Source organism: Ictalurus punctatus, chromosome 20 (genome assembly GCF_001660625.3).
Source record: "Ictalurus punctatus breed USDA103 chromosome 20, Coco_2.0, whole genome shotgun sequence".
In the NCBI taxonomy this organism is placed as follows: Eukaryota; Metazoa; Chordata; class Actinopteri; order Siluriformes; family Ictaluridae; genus Ictalurus; species Ictalurus punctatus.
The window spans coordinates 24,717,727-24,740,226 of NC_030435.2; the positions used below are offsets into that span (position 1 = coordinate 24,717,727).

Consider the following 22,500-nt stretch of genomic DNA (forward strand, 5'->3'; position numbering starts at 1 on the left):
GTGTTTGTGTGTTTGTGTGTTTGTGTGTTTGTGTGTTTGTGTACATCAGGTGTGTTTAGGTCGCGAGTCTCATTACACTCCAATCGGTTTAGTGACCAATAACACATCAATACCTCTGAACACACTGAACACTGAACACACACTCACTCACTGAACACACACACACTCACTGAACACACACTCACTGAACACACACTCACTGAACACACACACACTCACTGAACACACACTCACTCACTGAACACACACTCACTCACTGAACACACACACACTCACTGAACACACACTCACTGAACACACACTCACTCACTGAACACACACACACTCACTGAACACACACACACTCACTGAACACACACACTCACTGAACACACACTCACTGAACACACACTCACTGAACACACACACACTCACTGAACACACACACACTCACTGAACACACACTCACTCACTGAACACACACTCACTGAACACACACTCACTGAACACACACACTCACTGAACACACTCACTGAACACACACACTCACTGAACACACACACGGCACATCAGCTACACAACACATCGGCACGTTTATATTTACATATTTAAGTGAGTGTGTGTGTGAGAGAGTGAGTGTGTGTGTGTGTGTGTGAGAGTGTGAGTGTGTGTGTGTGTGAGAGTGAGAGAGTGAGTGTGTGTGTGAGAGAGTGAGTGTGTGTGTGTGAGAGTGAGAGAGTGTGTGTGAGTGTGAGAGATTGTGAGAGTGAGAGAGAGTGTGAGAGAGTGAGAGTGTGAGTGTGTGTGTGTGAGAGTGTGAGTGTGTGTGTGAGAGAGAGTGTGAGAGAGTGAGTGTGAGTGTGTGTGTGAGAGTGAGAGAGTGAGTGTGTGTGTGAGAGAGTGTGTGTGAGAGTGTGAGAGAGTGAGTGTGAGAGTGAGTGTGTGTGTGAGAGTCAGAGAGTGAGTGTGTGTGTGAGAGAGTGAGAGAGTGTGTGTGTGTGTGTGTGTGTGTGTGTGTGTGTGTGTGTGTGTGTGTGTGTGTGTATAGCAGTATGACATAACTTACCTGTGTGATGTAAGAACTACAGCTCTTCCTTCTCGGATGACGCTCATGATGGCGTTCCACAGAAAGCGGCGTGAGTGAGGATCCATCCCACTGGTGGGTTCATCCTGTAAACAACGCGCTGGGGATTAATAAACACTCGCAATAATCACAGATCATTCCTCAACACCGCCTGACCAATCAGCAGCTTCACTTTAAACTTCTATCATCCCTCTGTCATCGTCTGGATAACGTACAGGTCCTTTCTAATACAATATTTATTATTTTTATTATTATTAATATTATTATTATTATTAATAATATTATTATGATGATGATGATGATGATGATTATTATTATTATTACCAGCAGCAGTAGAGGAGGACAGCCGATCATGGCGATGGCAGTGGACAGCTTCCTCTTGTTTCCTCCGCTGTAAGTTCCAGAACAGAGTGCTGCGTATTCCGACAGGCCGATTTTATCCACACACCACTCCGCCACCTGCAGGACACACGGGGCAGTGAACTTTACAAATGTGGATTCTTCTGTAACGTTCTGATCAGGAAGCGCAGACTCACTCGGCTGATCTCGGACTCCGGCACTCCTCGGAGGCGAGCGTACAGGTACAGGTGTTCTCGGCCCGTCAGCAGCTCGTCGATGGCGTCAAACTGAGGACAGTAGCCCATGTTCTGATGCACATCCAGGATGTTAGTCAGAATACTGGAGGAAGAAAAACAGTACAGTACAATAATTCAGTATCAGCTCTCAGTATATTTAGATTCAGTATCTAAAGTTTCACACTTTCAGACGTTATCATGACTTTAAGGTGTTACCTGTATCCGGCTATCGAGGCCTCGCCGGAGGTCACGTCTGTGTCTCCAGTCAGCATTTTAAAAGTGGTTGTTTTTCCAGCACCGTTTACACCAAGCAGCCCGAAGCACTGCAAACACCAAACCACCATTTAACCACTGAGCAGAATCTCGCTAGAAGAGAAGACAAGCTGTGTTTCTATTCTTCTAACTTCTAGAGAGAGAATAAAGAGAGAGAATAGAGAGAGAAGAGAGAGAGAGGGAGAATAGAGAGAGGGAATAGAGAGAGAGAATAAAGAGAGAGAATAGAGAGAGGGAATAGAGAGAGGGAATAGAGAGAGAGAATAGAGAGAGGGAATAGAGAAAGGGAATAGAGAGAGAGAATAGAGAGAGAATAGAGAGAGAATAGAGAGAGAATAGAGAGAGAATAGAGAGAGAGGGAGAATAGAGAGAGGGAATAGAGAGAGAATAGAGAGAGAATAGAGAGAGGGAATAGAGAGAGAGAATAGAGAGAGGGAATAGAGAGAGAATAGAGAGAGAATAGAGAGAGAGGGGGAATATCGAGAGGGAATATAGAGAGAGAATAGAGAGAGTGAATAGAGAGAGAGAATAGAGAGAAAGGGAATAGAGAGAGGGAGAATAGAGAGAGAGAAGAGAGAGGGAATAGAGAGAGAATAGAGAGGGAATAGAGAGAGGGAATAGAGAGAGAGAATAAAGAGAATAGAGAGAGGGAATAGAGAGAGAGAATAGAGAGAGGGAATAAAGAGAGGGAATAGAGAGAGAGAATAGAGAGAGGGAATAGAGAGAGAGAATAGAGAGAGAGAGAGAATAGAGAGAGAGAATAAAGAGAGAGAATAGAGAGAGAGAATAAAGAGAGAGAATAGAGAGAGGGAATAGAGAGAGAGAATAGAGAGAGAATAGAGAGAGGGAATAGAGAGAGAGAATAGAGAGAGAGAATAGAGAGAGGGAATAGAGAGAGGGAATAAAGAGAGGGAATAGAGAGAGGGAATAGAGAGAGAGAATAGAGAGGGGGAATACAGAGGGGGAATAGAGAGAGGGAATAGAGAGAGAGAATAGAGAGGGGGAATACAGAGGGGGAATAGAGAGAGGGAAAAGAGAGAGGGAATAGAGAGAGGGAATAGAGAGAGAGAATAGAGAGAGGGAATAGAGAGAGAGAATAGAGAGGGGGAATAGAGAGAGTGAATAGAGAGGGGGAATAGAGAGAGAGAATAGAGAGAGAGAATAGAGAGAGGGAATAGAGAGAGGGAATAGAGAGAGAGAATAGAGAGGGGGAATAGAGAGAGAGAATAGAGAGAGGGAATAGAGAGAGAGAATAGAGAGAGGGAATAGAGAGGGGGAATAGAGAGAGAGAATAGAGAGAGGGAATAGAGAGGGGGAATAGAGAGAGAGAATAGAGAGAGGGAATAGAGAGAGAGAATAGAGAGGGGGAATAGAGAGAGAGAATAGAGAGAGGGAATAGAGAGAGAGAATAGAGAGGGGGAATAGAGAGAGGGAATAGAGAGGGGGAATAGAGAGGGGGAATAAAGAGAGGGAATAGAGAGGGGGATGGTGAGGGAACGAGTGTTTAAAGCTGCTATAACGTAAGTGAGAACAGGAAGTCACTCGTTTCACAGACGTTGACTGTAAGTATAAATGGATAAAAGTATGATGACATTGTATAATAAAATGAAAAATATGTATTATTAATGTAATAAAATAAATAAAGAGATGACTGCAGTCAGTATGTTGCTGTAGGATGTTAATGAACGTGTGTTTATTTCTGCTGGATGAAATAAATCGTCTCATCGCTACAGACCCTGACTTCAGTAGAGCAGATGTTTTACCTCTCCGGGTGGAACTCCCACACATATCCGATCCACCGCTGGCCTCTTCCTCCCCACGTACACCTGAACACACACACGCACGTACACGCACGTACACACACACACACACGCACACACACACACGTACACGCAATACACACACACACACACGCACACACACACACACGCACACACACACGCACACGTACACGCACGTACACACACGCACGCACGCACGCACGCACACACACACACACACACACGCACACACACACACGTACACGCACGTACACACACGCACACACACACGCACGCACACACACACACACACACACGCAGGCACACACACACACGTACACGCACGTACACACACGCACGCACGCAGGCACACACGCACGCACACACACACACACACACGCACGCATGCGCGCACGCACGCGCACACACACACGCACACGCACACACACACACGCACACACACACGCGCACACACACAGATGTGTAAGTGATGGCAGGTTACAGATTGTGTAAATAAGGTGATTGTATAGTCGTTGTTGACCTTGGTGAGATCTCGGATGTGCAGGATGTCGTTGGTTCGTGTTCTGCTGTAGATCCTCCGTCTCTCCTGAGCAACATCATCATCTTCATCAGGAACTGGGACCTGACTGTAGTCACACAACCTGCACAGGTAAACCCACATACATCACCTCCATCACATCAACCACATCTCCTCACCTCCATCACATCAACCACATCTCCTCACCTCCATCACATCAACCACATCTCCTCACCTCCATCACATCAACCACATCTCCTCACCTCCATCACCTCCATCACATCAACCACATCTCATCACCTCCATCACCTCCATCACATCAACCACATCTCCTCACCTCCATCACATCAACCACATCTCCTCACCTCCATCACATCTCCTCACCTCCATCACATCAACCACATCTCATCACCTCCATGACCTCCATCACATCAACCACATCTCCTCACCTCCATCACATCAACCACATCTCCTCACCTCCATCACATCAACCACATCTCCTCACCTCCATCACATCAACCGCATCTCATCACCTCCATCACATCAACCGCATCTCCTCACCTCCATCACATCAACCACATCTCCTCACCTCCATCACATCAACCGCATCTCATCACCTCCATCACATCAACCGCATCTCATCACCTCCATCACATCAACCACATCTCCTCACCTCCATCACATCAACCACATCTCCTCACCTCCATCACATCAACCACATCTCCTCACCTCCATCACATCAACCACATCTCCTCACCTCCATCACATCTCCTCACCTCCATCACCTCAACCACATCTCCTCACCTCCATCACCTCAACCACATCTCCTCACCTCCATCACCTCAACCACATCTCCTCACCTCCATCACATCAACCACATCTCCTCACCTCCATCACATCAACCACATCTCCTCACCTCCATCACATCAACCACATCTCATCACCTCCATCACATCAACCACACCTCCTCACCTCCATCACATCAACCACATCTCATCACCTCCATCACATCAACCACATCTCCTCACCTCCATCACCTCCATCACATCAACCACATCTCCTCACCTCCATCACATCAACCACATCTCATCACCTCCATCACATCAACCACATCTCATCACCTCCATCACATCAACCACATCTCCTCACCTCCATAACCTCCATCACATCAACCACATCTCATCACCTCCATCACATCAACCACATCTCCTCACCTCCATCACCTCCATCACATCTCCTCACCTCCATCACATCAACCACATCTCCTCACCTCCATCACCTCCATCACATCAACCACATCTCATCACCTCCATCACATCAACCACACCTCCTCACCTCCATCACATCAACCACATCTCATCACCTCCATCACATCAACCACATCTCATCACCTCCATCACATCTCATCACCTCCATCACATCTCATCACCTCCATCACCTCCATCACATCAACCACATCTCATCACCTCCATCACATCAACCACATCTCATCACCTCCATCACATCAACCACATCTCATCACCTCCATCACATCAACCACATCTCCTCACCTCCATCACATCAACCACATCTCATCACCTCCATCACATCAACCACATCTCATCACCTCCATCACATCTCATCACCTCCATCACATCAACCACATCTCATCACCTCCATCACATCAACCACATCTCATCACCTCCATCACCTCCACCACATCTCATCACCTCCATCACATCAACCACATCTCATCACCTCCATCACATCAACCACATCTCATCACCTCCATCACATCAACCACATCTCATCACCTCCATCACATCTCATCACCTCCATCACCTCCATCACATCAACCACATCTCCTCACCTCCATCATCATATTTATACCCAATAATCACAGCACAGAGTAAACAGATCTTTCAGGTCCTCCAGTAAGTGATAATCTGGTGATTATATGAAATACCTAAATAAATACACGTGATAAATCAGTGAAGAACAAGAGGAACTCTCCCTCACCAGTGATCCAGGAAGAATCTGTACTGAATGAGGACAGTAAAGATGAAGTAGACGAAGCCCTCCAGCGCCATACACACCATGTATTTCCCCACAAAGTCCCATGTGAACGGGTCCAGAACAAACTCCTCCCCTTTACACACAAACATCATACAGTATACTCAGCTCAGGAGGCATGCATTAATGATGTATATTTACTCCATCATGAATAAAGTGAGGAACGTCACCGAATCGGGCGTAGACGTCTGTCACCGCCTGGTTCATGGCCAAGTCGATCAGGCCTCGTCCCAAACAGAAATGAGGGAAAATCAGCAGCACCTTCTTTAATCCCTCGTTAAACAGGAGCAGAGACTGAAACATAGACGTACTGATCAGGAGGGGGGAGTGTTACTGAAACACACACACACACACACACACACACACACACACACACACAGGTAACGGTGAGATGTTTACCCTGTTGTTATCGAAGAGCTCGAGGATGAAGGTGATGGCGCTGCTGTTAATGCCGATGAACAGATTAATGCAGGACAGAGAGACGTAGGCGGTGCTGGGAACACTGAACACATACGACATCGGGTACATCATGGGCGTGACTGACCACCTGCAACAATCAACACACCTTAGAGTCCAGCCAAGGTTTATTATAAACGTCCAGTCCCATCCCTTACACGAACATTTCCATTAGAACAAAGATTTCATTCAGTAATTCATTTCTGCAATAGACATACGATTTCCTAAAAAAGACAATTTAATAATGGAAAAAAAACTACAGCAAGATAGAAAGAAAAGAAAATCAAGAATGAATGAAAATGAAAGAAAAGGAAAACAATGGGGCTGAAGAGAAACAAGATAAATGAATAAAACAAGACGGAATTGGGGAAAATGAAATTTAATATAAATAATTTAATATAAAAGTTAAATTAAAAAAAGAAGAAGGAGGAGGAGATGGAAGAAGACTGAGAAAGAGAAGGAACAAGAGAAGAAGGAGAAGATGAAGAAGAAAGAAGAAAGAAGACTGAGAAGGAGAACAACAAAAAAGAAGACTGAGGAAGAAGTAGAAGAAAGAAGAAGAAGAAAAAGAAGGAGAAGAAGAAGGAGAAGAAGAAGGAGAAGAATAAGGAGAAGAAGGAGAAGATGAAGGAGAAGAAGAAGGAGAAGAAGAATGAGAAGATGAAGGAGAAGATGAAGGAGACCAAGAAGGAGACCAAGAAGGAGAAGATGAAGGAGAAGAATTAGGAGAAGAAGAAGGAGAAGAAGAAGGAGAAGATGAAGGAGAAGAAGAAGGAGAAGAAGAAGGAGAAGATGAAGGAGAAGATGAAGGAGAAGATGAAGGAGAAGATGAAGGTCACCCGTATAAGCTCAGCAGGATGATGAGTGCTGGCAGGTTGGTGGGAGACGTGTAGCATTGTTTATCGAAAGCGATGAAGATGGACACCACCATGGCCGTGCTGATGGAGTAATTCACCTACGGAGTCACAGAGAGAAGAGATTCAGCTCCACACTTCTGCACTTGGTCACACGGTTCGGAACCTCAGTAAAGGCACATGAAAATAAACACGATGGTAAAGATGACCATGAAGCCATCACCATGTCCCAGAAGAAGTTGGTGAGCCAGTAAACGAGAGGACTGACGCCACTAACGAACTGCAGGTGTTTGGCCTTCGTCACTCGCTCCTGGATGAGGTAGAGGACGAAACTCGCCGGGACGAAGGACATGGCAAAGATCACGCAAATGGCTACCACGGCGTCCACAGACGTAGTCAACCTGTTTAACACGAACATAAACATCACGTAATATTCAAATAAACTTCAAATACATTTTTAAAAAGAAAAGAAAAATTAAGGTCTTAAGCTCAAAAAACATGAAAATAAAACAATACATATATAAGTAAAAAATTCAGAGTTTGTGTTATTTCTGCAGTAATGTGATCAGTGAGATTAAACTAGATGTAGAGGAGAAGTGGGCCTGGTGTGGGCCTGGTGTGGGCCTGGTGTGGGCCTGGTGTGGGCCTGGTGTGGGCCTGGTGTGGGCGTGGTCAGAGGCACCCACACTGTGACATCAGAGAGCTGCTCCTTGGTCAGGTTGAGGGGGTGATTGATGGCCGTGATGCCGAACTCAGACGGATCAGCGTGAAACGGCAGGTTGGCTCGCAGGATGGCGTTGTTCGCTACGTTCATGAAGGCCACCATGGCGTGCCATCCTTTATTATTAAACCACACCTGTGACATCAGGAACACACAGCAAGGGCACTCAGCCGAGGGAACAAGGGGGAGTGTGAAAGTACAGTAGTGGAACACAACCGCAGGTTAAATCATCTCTGTAATCAACGTTTACCTTGACGTTATATTCGCTTTCCATGTGGCGCAGGAACGGACCGATTTCTTTAAACGCCAACCTGGAGTAGGGACCCTAGGGAGGGGTTTAGCACTAAATGACACACATCCATTTCTTTTTCAATACAGCATAACTGTAACGCGTTATTATATGGAGGTGATGTATGTAGGGTGCCTCTGTAGGGTGCCTACCCCGGTGATGTTCATCATGTTCCCGAGCTGATAGAGGACGTTCTGTATGTTTACAGGATCCACATCCGGAACAGGAAGTTGCCCTCCGACAGACAGACCGCCGTACCTGAGAACAGCAACCGGTCTGTTTATGGAGAAAAACCTTTCGAGCGTGTTGGACTGAGTAAAAAATGAAAGTGATATTAACATGTTACCTCTGCTCATTCACCCAGTATTTACTCTTCAAGCTGTACGTGAGAAGCACACACGCGAGATAGTGTCAGAACATGCCAGAACAGCCTTATGCTTTGGCCTTATGGTATGTCTTCAAAATGGCCGTACAGGTGAGTGTGGTGGAGCTCACCTGGTCTTGATGAGACTGGGATACGTCTTCACCAGGTAATCCGACATGTTTCTGTCTGTCAGGTCAAGCAAAATGTCTCCTGTCGCTTCTTTTCTCTATACAGAACCCCCCCCCCCAAAAAAGAGGAAGCACACTTATAACAGAGCTAACAATGCTAACAGCTACATCTCAAATTGCCTATGTTTATGTCTCAGACAGACGTAGTGCACCATTAACATGCAGGTGATGTACTAGAACCATCAGAGTGTGAAACATCGGACCCTTTTTTACACTGAATGGTTGCAGCCTATTTAGTAGAAGGGGCGGAGTTATCAGAAGGGCGGGGCCAGCACTGCTTGTGCAGTCTATTCTGTATAATTGCTGGTTGTGATTATTCATGTTAATGTGAACCGTTTCTGCTCTGAGGCGTACCTGACGTGGAGGCAGTCCTCCTGCTCCGATTGGACAGACCGGTAGCATTGTGAGCTTCTGATTGGTGCTGCACTGACAGGAAGGGGAGGGGTTTCGCTCCGTCCACTCAGGGCTCAGTAAGATGTTACTGATCACTGGAGAAACTGATGGAACTTCCCAATCCGTCGTAACGTTCCCACACGGCAAATTCCTTCACACACACACACACACACACACACACACGCTAAACAATGCAAGCATCTATAATCTGCATAAAACTGCTTCACACAGACAGTGCTACTGTGGCTAACACTGTTCCAAAGAAGAAAGTAACAGAGTCGGAGGTGTAGAGCTGAGATACAGTTTTACTGAAACAGTTTTAGAATTGTTAAGAAGGTATTAAAGCTAATAACTGTGAGAGAAGTGTGAAGTGTCTCACTCTAACGGCTGGTCCTTCATGCAGCGTGTCCCCATGCCCGGGTCTCTGAGCAGCGTGTAGATGAAGTGTCTCATGGTGGGATGGGACGGACGCTCGTTACTTAAAACACAAATGATAACGAATTAAATCTCAGCGCGGCGCTGAGGAACATCTCAGATATAAAGTCTGAGTAAAGCAGCGCTGACCTTAAGAACGTGTACTGCTGTCCGTACATCCACGGCGTGAGCGCTAGACTCGGGTACTCGCCAAACGGGGGAACGATCAGAGTGAAGAACAGAGCAACTAACACAAAGCTTGCAGGCAGAACAATCTAAACACACACACACAAATTATTAAAAAAGGATGCAAGGAGAAATACTTGTTCCTAATAATTCCTAATGTCTGAGCAAGACAGGTGGGCGTGTCTGAGTGAGAGAGGTGGGCGTGTCTGAGTGGAAAAGGTGGGCGTGTCTGAGCGAGACAGGTGGGTGTGTCTGAGCGAGACAGATGGGCGTGTCTGAGTGAGACAGGTGGGCGTGTCTGAGTGAAACAGGTGGGCGTGTCTGAGCAAGACAGATGGGCGTGTCCGACTGAGACAGGTGGGCGTGTCTGAGTGGAACAACAAAGACTATTTGATGTCACCTGAGCGAGAAAGTCCTTGGAGCTGCGTGTGGCATGATGAAATCTCTTCACCAGTAACGCGTGAAACTGTTTCATCACCAGACTGAATCCTTTAACCTGTCTGGAGGCTTTCCCCCCTCTGCTGTCCGAGTCTCCGCCTGTCCCCACGCCGCTCTCCTGCACGCCGCTCTCCTGCACACAGTCCCCTTCAGCTGTGGACAACACAGAGATCATCTCAAGAACTTCACGTTGAAAACTGTAATGGACGTTCTAGCAAAGCCATGACTGAAGGATTAATGCTAAGCTAAAGTGCTAAAGTGCCTCAGTGCATGATGCAGGAATGCTAAGCAGCGCTAGCTCAACAGCTTTATCACCTTCAGGAGCCACAGATTTATCTCTCAACAAGCCGCTGCTTTTTCTCCGCTGCAACATCCACTGCTCTGAGGAACACCATTAGATACCATACACACAGTTACACACCGAGGACACACACACACACAGAGGCAAACACCACCAGAGATACACAACATCAAGTATACAAAAAGAAAAAGATGAACACTAAAGACACACAGAGGAGAGCAATAAAGACAGGGAAAGTAAACACCAACGGCATCTATAACAGCGCTGGATCCTCACTCGGGACATTCACTAGAACGAGGTTGAGAAGTTATCACTCCTGCATGCTAACTGAGATTTCCAACATGGCCGTGTTACTGTTGTAGATGTAAAATATCACACAAAGTTTATTTAAAAAAGTGAAGTTTAAAGAGGTTTCTGGGTTGATGAGGTTGCTGCAGGTGGGCGTGGCAGCAGTGAGGGAATACTCACCTGGGTTCACGTTGCCGTTAGCCGTCTCTCCATCTGCAGTAACCTTCAGGAAGATCTGAGAGAGGAGAAGACGTCTCACTTCCTGTTCGCTTATCACAATCAAACTAAAATGGTACTAAACTCCCTGGTGACGGTGCTGAAGTGTAAAGAAGTGAAACGGACCTCCTCCAGTGAGGTGTCTGAAATGCCGAAGCTGCTCAGTCCCATGTCTCCGAGCGTCTCCTCCAGCTCCCGGAACAAACTGGCGTAGGAACGGTGTTTAAAGCCTTTATTAGGCAGCAGGTACGTGAGCTCCTGACCAATCACCTCGATCAGCCTTGCCTCAGGAACGTGGTGGTGGATGAGACTGGTGATGTTCTCCACATCACCTGACGAGGAAGAAGTATTGGTGTATATATATATATATATATATATATATATATATATATATATATATATATATATATATATATATGCATTAATCTGTACTAGTGTTGCTAACAGAGAGCAAAAGCTAACAGATCATTAACATGCTAACCGTCCAGGGTCCTGTCGATGTGCTGCGTCTGACTCTCCTCTTTATACCTGGTGCAGGTGGAACACGTGCAGGAACATTCAGATGCACAGTCACACTCATTCTGCAAATAAACAAAACGTGCAAAAATTCATTCTTTACTTTTTTTAATGCCCAGGAAACAATTTAACCTCCTAGATCGATGAATATACATCAATATGCAAATTAGGAAATGCCCCCATGGCCTCCTGTCACCCATAACAGCCTAACGCTGGCTAACTTTAGCTAGCTTAGCTGTAGATATATTTAATGTTATAATAATGTTACCATGACAACCACCGTCTGTTCAGCGCCAACACTGGCTAAGTGAATTACACAGTTAGCTTAGCACACGTTCTGAGATTAAACGTTTCCGAGTACTATGTCATTCTCTGCTAATTTGCAAATCAGACATGATTGGTCCAAAGTTTATTTAGTGACATCACAATCAGAGGTCGTATGTAGCCCCGCCCCCGAATCAGTTTTGTATAGAAGTGCTGAGACTTTAGAGGAAAGGGAAAGTTGTAACAGGACGCCTCACCTCTTTCTTGCGTACGTCTTTAATACGTCGGACGAGCGTGAGGTAAAATCCAACACCGAAACAGTTCTTCAGGAACAGAGGAGAACCACAGCAGTGCAGCTGCCCTTTAGAAATAATCGCCACTCGATCACTGAGAAGATCAGCTTCATCCATGTGGTGTGTGGAGAGGATCACTGTCCGGCCTGAGAGAGAGAAAGAGAGAGAGAGGGAGAGGGAGAGAGAGAGAGAGGAGAGAGAGAGGGGGGGGGGGGGAGAGCGGGGGAGAGAGAGAGAGAGAGAGAGAGAGAGAGAGAGAGAGAGAGGGAGAGAGAAAGAGAGAGATAGAGAGAGAGAGAGAGAGAAAGATACAGCTAACACTCTTAGTATTTAACCCTATGGTAATGTCTAAAAGCGAGTGTGTACTGTTCAGTCAGCAGGTGGAGCACTTTCACCTGTACGGTACTTCAGGAGTAAATCCCAGATGGAGCGTCTGGAGTACGGGTCGACTCCTGAAGTGGGCTCGTCCAAAATCACCACCTTGGAGCCTCCAACAAACGCCATGGCAACCGAGAGCTTCCTCTGCATCCCACCTGCACACACAGAGCATCAGCATAATGAGGAGGAACTCTGGAGGAACTCAGGAGGAGCCCTGAACAGGGGCGTGAACACTGTAGCTGTGTTTACAGCTGGATTATTCACTAATATTCATATAAATCATTAGTGAGGTGGAACGAGTCAGACTGAGGGATGGAATCAGACCGGAGAGATTCTGTGCTTCTTCGTATCGTTTGTGAGGTAATCCGAGATCCTGCAGCATGTTCTCCACTTCCTGGTCAGCTTCTTTACGCTCTCGCCCTTTCATCAGTGAGTAGAAGAGGATGTGTTCCTCCACCGTCAGACTGGAAAAGATGGAGCACAGAATCAGAGAGGAACCCAAAATGTTCTCATCAGCACACACCATGGAGTGAGGAGGGAATGTTCTGCGTTTTTAACAAAATCTGCAAGAAAATACTGCACACGTGTGTGTGTGTGTGTGTGTGTGTGTGTGTGTGTGTGTGTGTGTGTGTGTGTGTGTGTGTGTGTGTGTGTGTGTGTTAATTAGAGCTGAGTAAAGCTCACTGGTTAAACAGGATGTTGTATTGAGGACACATGCCCAGAGACTGTCTGATCACGTCCATGTCCGAGCGAATGTCCTTCCCGCTTATGAACGCCGTCCCGGATGTCGGAGGAAACAGACCGGTCAGAATGGACCTAACGGAGGAGAAGAGAGGAAATGCTCAGGGTTTCGTTAGCGTTTCCCTCGTTAGCTTCCCCTCAGCTCTCAGATCTGTGCGTGGGTTATTTACAGAACATTTACAGAACATCTACATGGAATCATCTTAATCCTTGTCTCAGGAAGCTGATGTGGTGAAGGGACGAGGCTGAATTACACACAGAGGTGAAAGGGGAAGTGAGCTGCGTACAGTGTGGTGGTTTTTCCTGCTCCATTGTGTCCCAGAAACGACGTGATCTGTCCTTCATAGAAGTTCAAACTGAGACCATTAACAGCTGGACGTGAACTTCCAGGATAAACCTTCACAAGCTCCTTCACACACACACCCACCTCCAACGCCTCAGGCTCGGCCTCGAACAATGGGTTTCCTGTGGACACACACACACACACACACACACACACACACACACACACACACACACACACACACACACACAGACTCCTCTGGCATTTCTGAGACATCCAAGATGCAGACTCTTTAAACCACCATCATCTGCACTATGCTGCACTGCATTCACAGAAACACATCATCACCTGATCCCTCACCTTCTCTCTCATCTTCTTCCCCACCGTCCATCCCACCTTCTCCCCCACCTTCTCCCCCACCTTCTCCCCCACCTTCTCCCCGACCTTCTCTCTCATCTTCTTCCCCACCGTCCATCCCACCTTCTCCCCCACCTTCTCTTTCATCTTCTCCCTCACCTTCTCCCCCACCTTCTCCCCGACCTTCTCCCTTAACTTCTCCCTCATCTTCTCTCCACCTTCTCCCTCATCTTCTCCTCACCTGTTCCCTTACCTTCTCCCTCATCTTCTCCTCACCCGTTCCCTTACCTTCTCCCTAACCTTCTCCCTCACCTGTGTGCTCTGCCTGTCTCCCCTCCTCCTGAGGACTCAGATTTTCCTCCTCCTTCTTCATTCTCTCCCCACTCTTTCTCTCCATCCTCTCTCTCTTCTCCTGGTGTTTGCACAGCCTACGGGAGGCACTGCAGTTCTGCACGGAGGACTTTGTGATGATATCAGGAGTGTGTTCATCCTCCTTCTTCACCTCCAGGTTTTCTATCAGGGGTTTTTCAGGAGCTGCAGGAGGGGAAACAGAGACCTGTCTGAACACATGCTAAACTGGTGGCCATAGGCTCCCATTATTTTTTTACCACATTAGCCTCCTGGCTGATCGTACATTTCTACAGAGAAATTTAGTTCTGATCAAACAAAAACAGCTTTCTAACAGTCCTTTAGTATTGTGTTAAAGGCTCCTGCAATCATACGGTTGGACCCGCCCCCCTGGTTCATTCTCATGCTCTGACTTGCTATTGAACGTCACCGCTCATCTCTACACACCTGGCTTTAGGACACTGAAGGTGTTGCAGTACCTGGATCAGCCGCGTCAGCCTGGGGGCGCTGTGCACTCTGCCAGTAGGACGTCTGGAGAGGGAAATAAAATGGCCTCCCGATTCCATACTGGCCTGTAATCATGAGCAGAAAAACACCAGAATTACAAACAATAAGAAGTTTTATTTATATAGCTCAAGGACACTTTACACTTCATATACTTTGAGCAAGATAAAGTACATTGATATAGATTTCAACAGAAGTTATAATCTCAATTACAAAACAGGAAATAAAACATCAATCAGTAAGCGATAATGCGCTGAGAAAAGATGTGTTTAAGCTGAGTTTTAAAGACAGAAATGGAGGAGATGTCACGGAGGCTCTGAGGTAGAGAGATCCACAGTTTAGGTGCTGAAGGACACTGAAGGATCTCCCACCAAACGTGGAGAGTTGAAATCCAGGGACAGACAACAGTTTGGAAATCAGAAGAACAAAGAGTGTGTGTTGGTGTGTATGGATGAGACAGGCAGCCAGTGAAGACTAAACCAGATGGGAGTAATGTGTGTAAAAAAAAAACTAAGAGACTAATCACAGATTATTCTCTAAGTTTTTTGGGGGGTTTTTTTGTTCATTTTATTAAATCGTAAGTGAGTGTTGTTGTTGAAATGACAGAAAAGCAGATGGCCTACAGTCAGTATCTGATTAAACTCAGTGTAGATAGTCTGATGTCTCCTGACCTGGGAAGACGTTATCGAGGTACCAGGCCAACGTGCCATACAGAACCGAATCGAAAAGCATCATGTGGATGGAGTTGAGGAAGGAGAACTCGTCGCCCTCTAGTGGACTGGTGCTGATGTTGTCCCACTGAAGCCCCAGGCCCTGTTCCTCATAGCGGGATAAATATTCCGTCCCAAAGCCAAACGCCACCGGCGACAGCAAACTCTGTACCACAAACACAATAACACAATAACACACTGATAAACACAATAACACACTGATAAACCAACAAAAAGTAAAATACTGGTAGTGGAGTTACTGTTGATTCTTTTCCTAAAACAGCACGCCCTCAGGTGTTTTATTCCACTTTCACCGCAGTGATTTACCAACAATTAATTTTTTTTTATAGAAGGTCACGCATTGTTACTATAGAAACGATAACACATCAGAACGAGCACATTAATATAAAGCTGTGATGTGAAGCTGCACTATTGTCAGAGCTGCTGTTATAGAAAACTAATCAACACCTTCTGACCAATCAGACTAGACTGTAATCATGGTGAATAAAAAAGGACTGACGACGGCGAGCTTGATGTTGGAGGTGATTCGGTCCTGCCAGGCGAAACACAGGATGTGGGGCAGGTAGAGGGTGAAGTAAACGATGCCGCTGCAGGCTGCTGCTAAATTAGCCTTGTTAAAGAACACACTCATCAGGAAACACTGCATGATGGTGGCCATGGTGAAGGTCAACAGGAAGAAGAAGAGGATCATGGGATTGCTGTAGTTCAGCACGTTACCAGTCTGGAGGGAAATCACAAAGCAGATTCATGTTTATAATCCTGCTTCTTGTAGACTTTTAAATGAGTTGTGTTGTAGGAATTGTGTTATAAACATCTCCCTATTCCCTGCACAGTGATATTATGCACCCTACCGAGTGCACTAATGCGGCCCACGCTACAGCACAGAGTGTTCTTTCTCACCATGATGATGAAGGTGAGCAGAGCCGTGCTGAAGGTCATCATCAGGAAACTGTCGATGAACCACGTGCACCAGATGATGCCGTTGGTCACGCCCATGACCTTCAGCGTCTCCTTCAGCCTGAGCTCCTTCTCCAGCACGATGCTCTTCACCACCATGGACACGGAGTAGACCCACGCCAGCACCATGAAGATCGGGAAGCAGCGGTTCAGCGTCAGCATGAACCTGAACATATAGGTTCATTTTCATGGGGGTGCAAACTTTTGCATTCAGCCGTATTTAATGATCTATTGATCAATCAGTTTGGATTTATATCTATATATAAAAGTGTGAAATAGATAATAAAATAATATAATAAATATAATAAATGTCCAGAGGTCGTACATGTCGTCTACGTAGCAGGGGTATGGCATCTGCTGGACGTAAACCCCGAGCGGAGTCTCCGGAGCGCTCAGGAGCTTCAGGATGCCGTGTTCGATCATGTCCTGCAGATACGCAAATCCTCCCCATATATAACGGAGATCCTCCACCGGGTCCGCCCTCGGCCCAGGGTCCCAGTACCTACAGAGATCATACGCAGCTCAACAAGGGGCGGAGCTACAGTTTAACTCGATCAGCCAATCATAAACCTGTTCATCACTGATCTTTCTTTTTAGCACCCTAACGTCCTGACTGCCCTACTACACAATACACACTGCTACACAATACACACTGCTACACAATACACACTACTACACAATACACACTACTACACAATACACATTACACACAACAACACAATACACACTACTACACAATACACACTACTACACAATACACATTACACACAACAACACAATACACACTACTACACAATACACACTGCTACACAATACACACTGCTACACAATACACACTACTACACAATACACACTACTACACAATACACATTACTACACATTACACACTACTACACAATACACACTACTACACAATACACACTACTACACAATACACACTGCTACACAATACACACTACTACACAATACACACTACTACACAATACACATTACACACAACAACACAATACACACTACTACACAATACACACTACTACACAATACACACTGCTACACAATACACACTACTACACAATACACACTGCTACACAATACACACTACTACACATTACACACTACTACACATTACACACTACTACACATTACACACTACTACACAATACACACTACTACACAATACACACTACTACACATTACACACTACTACACAATACACACTACTACACAATACACACTGCTACACAATACACACTACTACACAATACACACTACTACACATTACACACTACTACACAATACACACTACTACACAATACACATTACACACAACAACACAATACACACTACTACACAATACACACTGCTACACAATACACACTACTACACAATACACACTACTACACAATACACACTGCTACACAATACACACTACTACACAATACACACTGCTACACAATACACACTACTACACAATACACACTACTACACATTACACACTACTACACAATACACACTACTACACAATACACACTACTACACAATACACATTACACACAACAACACAATACACACTACTACACAATACACACTACTACACAATACACATTACACACAACAACACAATACACACTACTACACAATACACACTACTACACAATACACACTACTACACAATACACACTGCTACACAATACACACTACTAGACATTACACACTACTACACAATACACACTACTACACAATACACACTACTACACAATACACACTGCTACACAATACACACTACTACACATTACACACTACTACACAATACACACTACTACACAATACACACTACTACACAATACACAATACACACTACTACACAATACACACTACTACACAATACACATTACACACAACAACACAATACACACTACTACACAATACACACTACTACACAATACACACTACTACACATTACACACTGCTACACAATACACACTACTACACATTACACACTACTACACATTACACACTGCTACACAATACACACTATTACACAATACACACTACTACACATTACACACTGCTACACAATACACACTACTACACATTACACACTGCTACACATTACACACTGCTACACAATACACACTACTACACAATACACATTACACACAACAGCACAATACACACTACTACACATTACACACTACTACACATTACACACTGCTACACAATACACACTACTACACAATACACATTACACACTACTACACAATACACACTGCTACACAATACACATTACACACAACAACACAATACACACTACTACACAATACACACTACTACACATTACACACTACTACACAATACACACTACTACACATTACACACTACTACACATTACACACTGCTACACAATACACACTACTACACAATACACACAACAACACAATACACACTACTACACATTACACACAACAACACAATACACACTACTACACATTACACACAACAACACAATACACACTACTACACAATACACACTACTACACAATACACACAACAACACAATACACACTACTACACAATACACACTACTACACAATACACACTACTACACAATACACACTGCTACACAATACACACTACTACACATTACACACTACTACACAATACACACTACTACACAATACACACTACTACACAATACACATTACACACAACAACACAATACACACTACTACACAATACACACTACTACACAATACACATTACACACAACAACACAATACACACTACTACACAATACACACTACTACACAATACACACTACTACACATTACACACTGCTACACAATACACACTACTACACATTACACACTACTACACATTACACACTGCTACACAATACACACTATTACACAATACACACTACTACACATTACACACTGCTACACAATACACACTACTACACAATACACATTACACACAACAACACAATACACACTACTACACAATACACACTACTACACAATACACACTACTACACAATACACACTGCTACACAATACACACTACTACACAATACACATTACACACAACAACACAATACACACTACTACACAATACACACTACTACACAATACACACTACTACACATTACACACTGCTACACAATACACACTACTACACATTACACACTACTACACAATACACACTGCTACACAATACACACTACTACACATTACACACTACTACACATTACACACTGCTACACAATACACACTACTACACATTACACACTGCTACACAATACACACTACTACACATTACACACTACTACACATTACACATTACACACAACAGCACAATACACACTACTACACATTACACACTACTACACATTACACACTACTACACAATACACACTACTACACAATACACATTACACACAACAGCACAATACACACTACTACACATTACACACTACTACACATTACACACTGCTACACAATACACACTACTACACAATACACATTACACACTACTACACAATACACACTGCTACACAATACACATTACACACAACAACACAATACACACTACTACACAATACACACTACTACACATTACACACTACTACACAATACACACTACTACACATTACACACTACTACACATTACACACTGCTACACAATACACACTACTACACAATACACACTACTACACATTACACACAACAACACAATACACACTATTACACATTACACACAACAACACAATACACACTACTACACAATACACACTACTACACAATACACACAACAACACAATACACACTATTACACATTACACACTACTACACAATACACACTACTACACATTACACACTACTACACATTACACACTGCTACACAATACACACTATTACACAATACACACTACTACACATTACACACTGCTACACAATACACATTACTACACAATAGACACTACTACACATTACACACTACTACACAATACCCACTACTACACATTACACTTTACTACACAATACACATTACTACACAATACCCACTACTACACATTACACTTTACTACACAATACACACTGCTACACAATACCCACTACTACACATTACACATTACTACACAATACACACTACTACACAATACACACTACTACACATTACACTTTACTACACAATACCCACTACTACACATTACACTTTACTACACAATACACACTGCTACACAATACCCACTACTACACATTACACATTACTACACAATACACACTACTACACAATACACACTACTACACATTACACTTTACTACAGCACCACTCCCACACACAGCATGTGTCATTTTTAACTGCTTACTTTAAACAACAACAACAGATTTGTTATGAAAGATGTGTGTGTGTGTGTGTGTGTGTGTGTGTGTGTGTGAATGAGAAACCATGTATAGTGTTTTGTAGAACCACTAAGGTTAAAAAGCGCTATATAAGTGCTGACCATTTACTATGTTGTTTGGACAGATTTGGGCTGTTTATTGGTATTTTATTTTGGGAATTTTATATCTTGGGCCACTTGGGGGCGATAGAGGGTAAGAGGGTAAGAAAGAAAAATTGAAGCAAAGAAAAGGAGGGCAAGACAGAGCTCTTCAGCTGTATCTGGGTTTGCGCAATTAAAGAAGGTAAAGTTTCGACACAGAACATGTTCACATGCTGGAATTCATTGACACGCCCATGCTATGCTTACATTAACACGTTAGCCTGAATATGTTAGCTAAGGTTAACGGTACCTCTCCAGGAGTAACTATACAACATTAGCCTTTAGTTCCAATGCGAGTTAGCTAACACTAGGTAACCTACTGAAGTAATATGATTCAGCCTGTGATTGGTTAATTACATTCAACACGGGACATTCGCGTCACACACCACTGAAGTCATCGAGGACTGGATCTCAGTCAATTTTCAGAGGTGTATATAATAAAGTCTAATAATAAATCTACTTTGGTGCTGAAAAGATATTGTACAACGTCAAGAGATCTGATTTCTCATCTGAGCTGCCTCACTAACCTAACTAACACCACTTGATGTCAAAGTGTTTAAGATGACCAATCAAATCAAAGAAGGCGGGGCTTTACTGTTCACACCTGCCCGAAAAAAACCCTCTGCGTACATTTTGAGGCCCCGCCCACACTCACCATGCCCCAGATCATGATGTCATGGACTTCTCATTAGATTTGTATCTGTTATCACTAAACTGTTTCAGTCACCTGTCCTTGATCTTGTTGGTTCGCTCCACCGCGTCGATGTCCATGCGGATTTTATACGTGACGTGTCTCGGCAGTTCGGTGCTCCACGGGTACACGCCCACAAACACCACACCTGCCCAGAACTTATTCTCCTGTAGCAGGTACAGGGCCTGATGGCTCATCTGGTCCTCATCCACATGAGATACAAACTTATCCAGGTTTACACACTGCACACACACACACACACACACACACACACACACACACACACACACGCAGGTCCGATGAGTGAATGTGTGTGTTACTGCAGAACATTAAACCTCTTAACACTTCCTCTCTGCTTTTATTTTTATTCTTTAGTGTTTTTAATCTAGTGATTTAACTTCTGCTCTAAAGCGTGTGGACAAGCAGCTGTTTTTTATTTTAAATATAATGTTAATATTTTAACTCCTCTGCACAGTGTACAGCACACACACACATACATTTAATACCTTCATCATAGCCTTC

At 44.3% G+C, this 22,500-nt stretch overlaps 1 protein-coding gene across 1 annotated transcript in view; it reads right to left on the bottom strand.

Annotated features, from left to right (window-relative positions):
• Positions 1-22,500, bottom strand: part of abca4b (ATP-binding cassette, sub-family A (ABC1), member 4b) — a 45,296-nt gene that overhangs the window by 2,796 nt on the left and 20,000 nt on the right. The window contains exons 12-47 of the mRNA XM_053673509.1: positions 22,015-22,220; positions 17,067-17,243; positions 16,685-16,907; positions 16,284-16,505; positions 15,725-15,929; positions 15,029-15,121; positions 14,514-14,735; positions 13,849-14,026; positions 13,505-13,636; positions 13,145-13,284; positions 12,838-12,975; positions 12,407-12,588; positions 11,851-11,950; positions 11,496-11,701; positions 11,334-11,388; positions 10,880-10,945; positions 10,527-10,717; positions 10,091-10,215; positions 9,906-10,004; positions 9,488-9,677; positions 9,077-9,171; positions 8,928-8,960; positions 8,734-8,839; positions 8,543-8,617; positions 8,258-8,427; positions 7,795-7,972; positions 7,557-7,672; positions 6,661-6,808; positions 6,432-6,555; positions 6,208-6,337; positions 4,213-4,333; positions 3,675-3,737; positions 1,855-1,961; positions 1,600-1,741; positions 1,388-1,522; positions 1,046-1,149 (exon numbers count right to left, since the gene is read on the bottom strand). Of these exons, the coding sequence (XP_053529484.1) occupies positions 1,046-1,149; positions 1,388-1,522; positions 1,600-1,741; positions 1,855-1,961; positions 3,675-3,737; positions 4,213-4,333; positions 6,208-6,337; positions 6,432-6,555; positions 6,661-6,808; positions 7,557-7,672; positions 7,795-7,972; positions 8,258-8,427; positions 8,543-8,617; positions 8,734-8,839; positions 8,928-8,960; positions 9,077-9,171; positions 9,488-9,677; positions 9,906-10,004; positions 10,091-10,215; positions 10,527-10,717; positions 10,880-10,945; positions 11,334-11,388; positions 11,496-11,701; positions 11,851-11,950; positions 12,407-12,588; positions 12,838-12,975; positions 13,145-13,284; positions 13,505-13,636; positions 13,849-14,026; positions 14,514-14,735; positions 15,029-15,121; positions 15,725-15,929; positions 16,284-16,505; positions 16,685-16,907; positions 17,067-17,243; positions 22,015-22,220 (4,997 nt within the window). The remainder of the gene's footprint in view (positions 1-1,045; positions 1,150-1,387; positions 1,523-1,599; positions 1,742-1,854; positions 1,962-3,674; positions 3,738-4,212; positions 4,334-6,207; positions 6,338-6,431; positions 6,556-6,660; positions 6,809-7,556; positions 7,673-7,794; positions 7,973-8,257; positions 8,428-8,542; positions 8,618-8,733; positions 8,840-8,927; positions 8,961-9,076; positions 9,172-9,487; positions 9,678-9,905; positions 10,005-10,090; positions 10,216-10,526; positions 10,718-10,879; positions 10,946-11,333; positions 11,389-11,495; positions 11,702-11,850; positions 11,951-12,406; positions 12,589-12,837; positions 12,976-13,144; positions 13,285-13,504; positions 13,637-13,848; positions 14,027-14,513; positions 14,736-15,028; positions 15,122-15,724; positions 15,930-16,283; positions 16,506-16,684; positions 16,908-17,066; positions 17,244-22,014; positions 22,221-22,500) is intronic.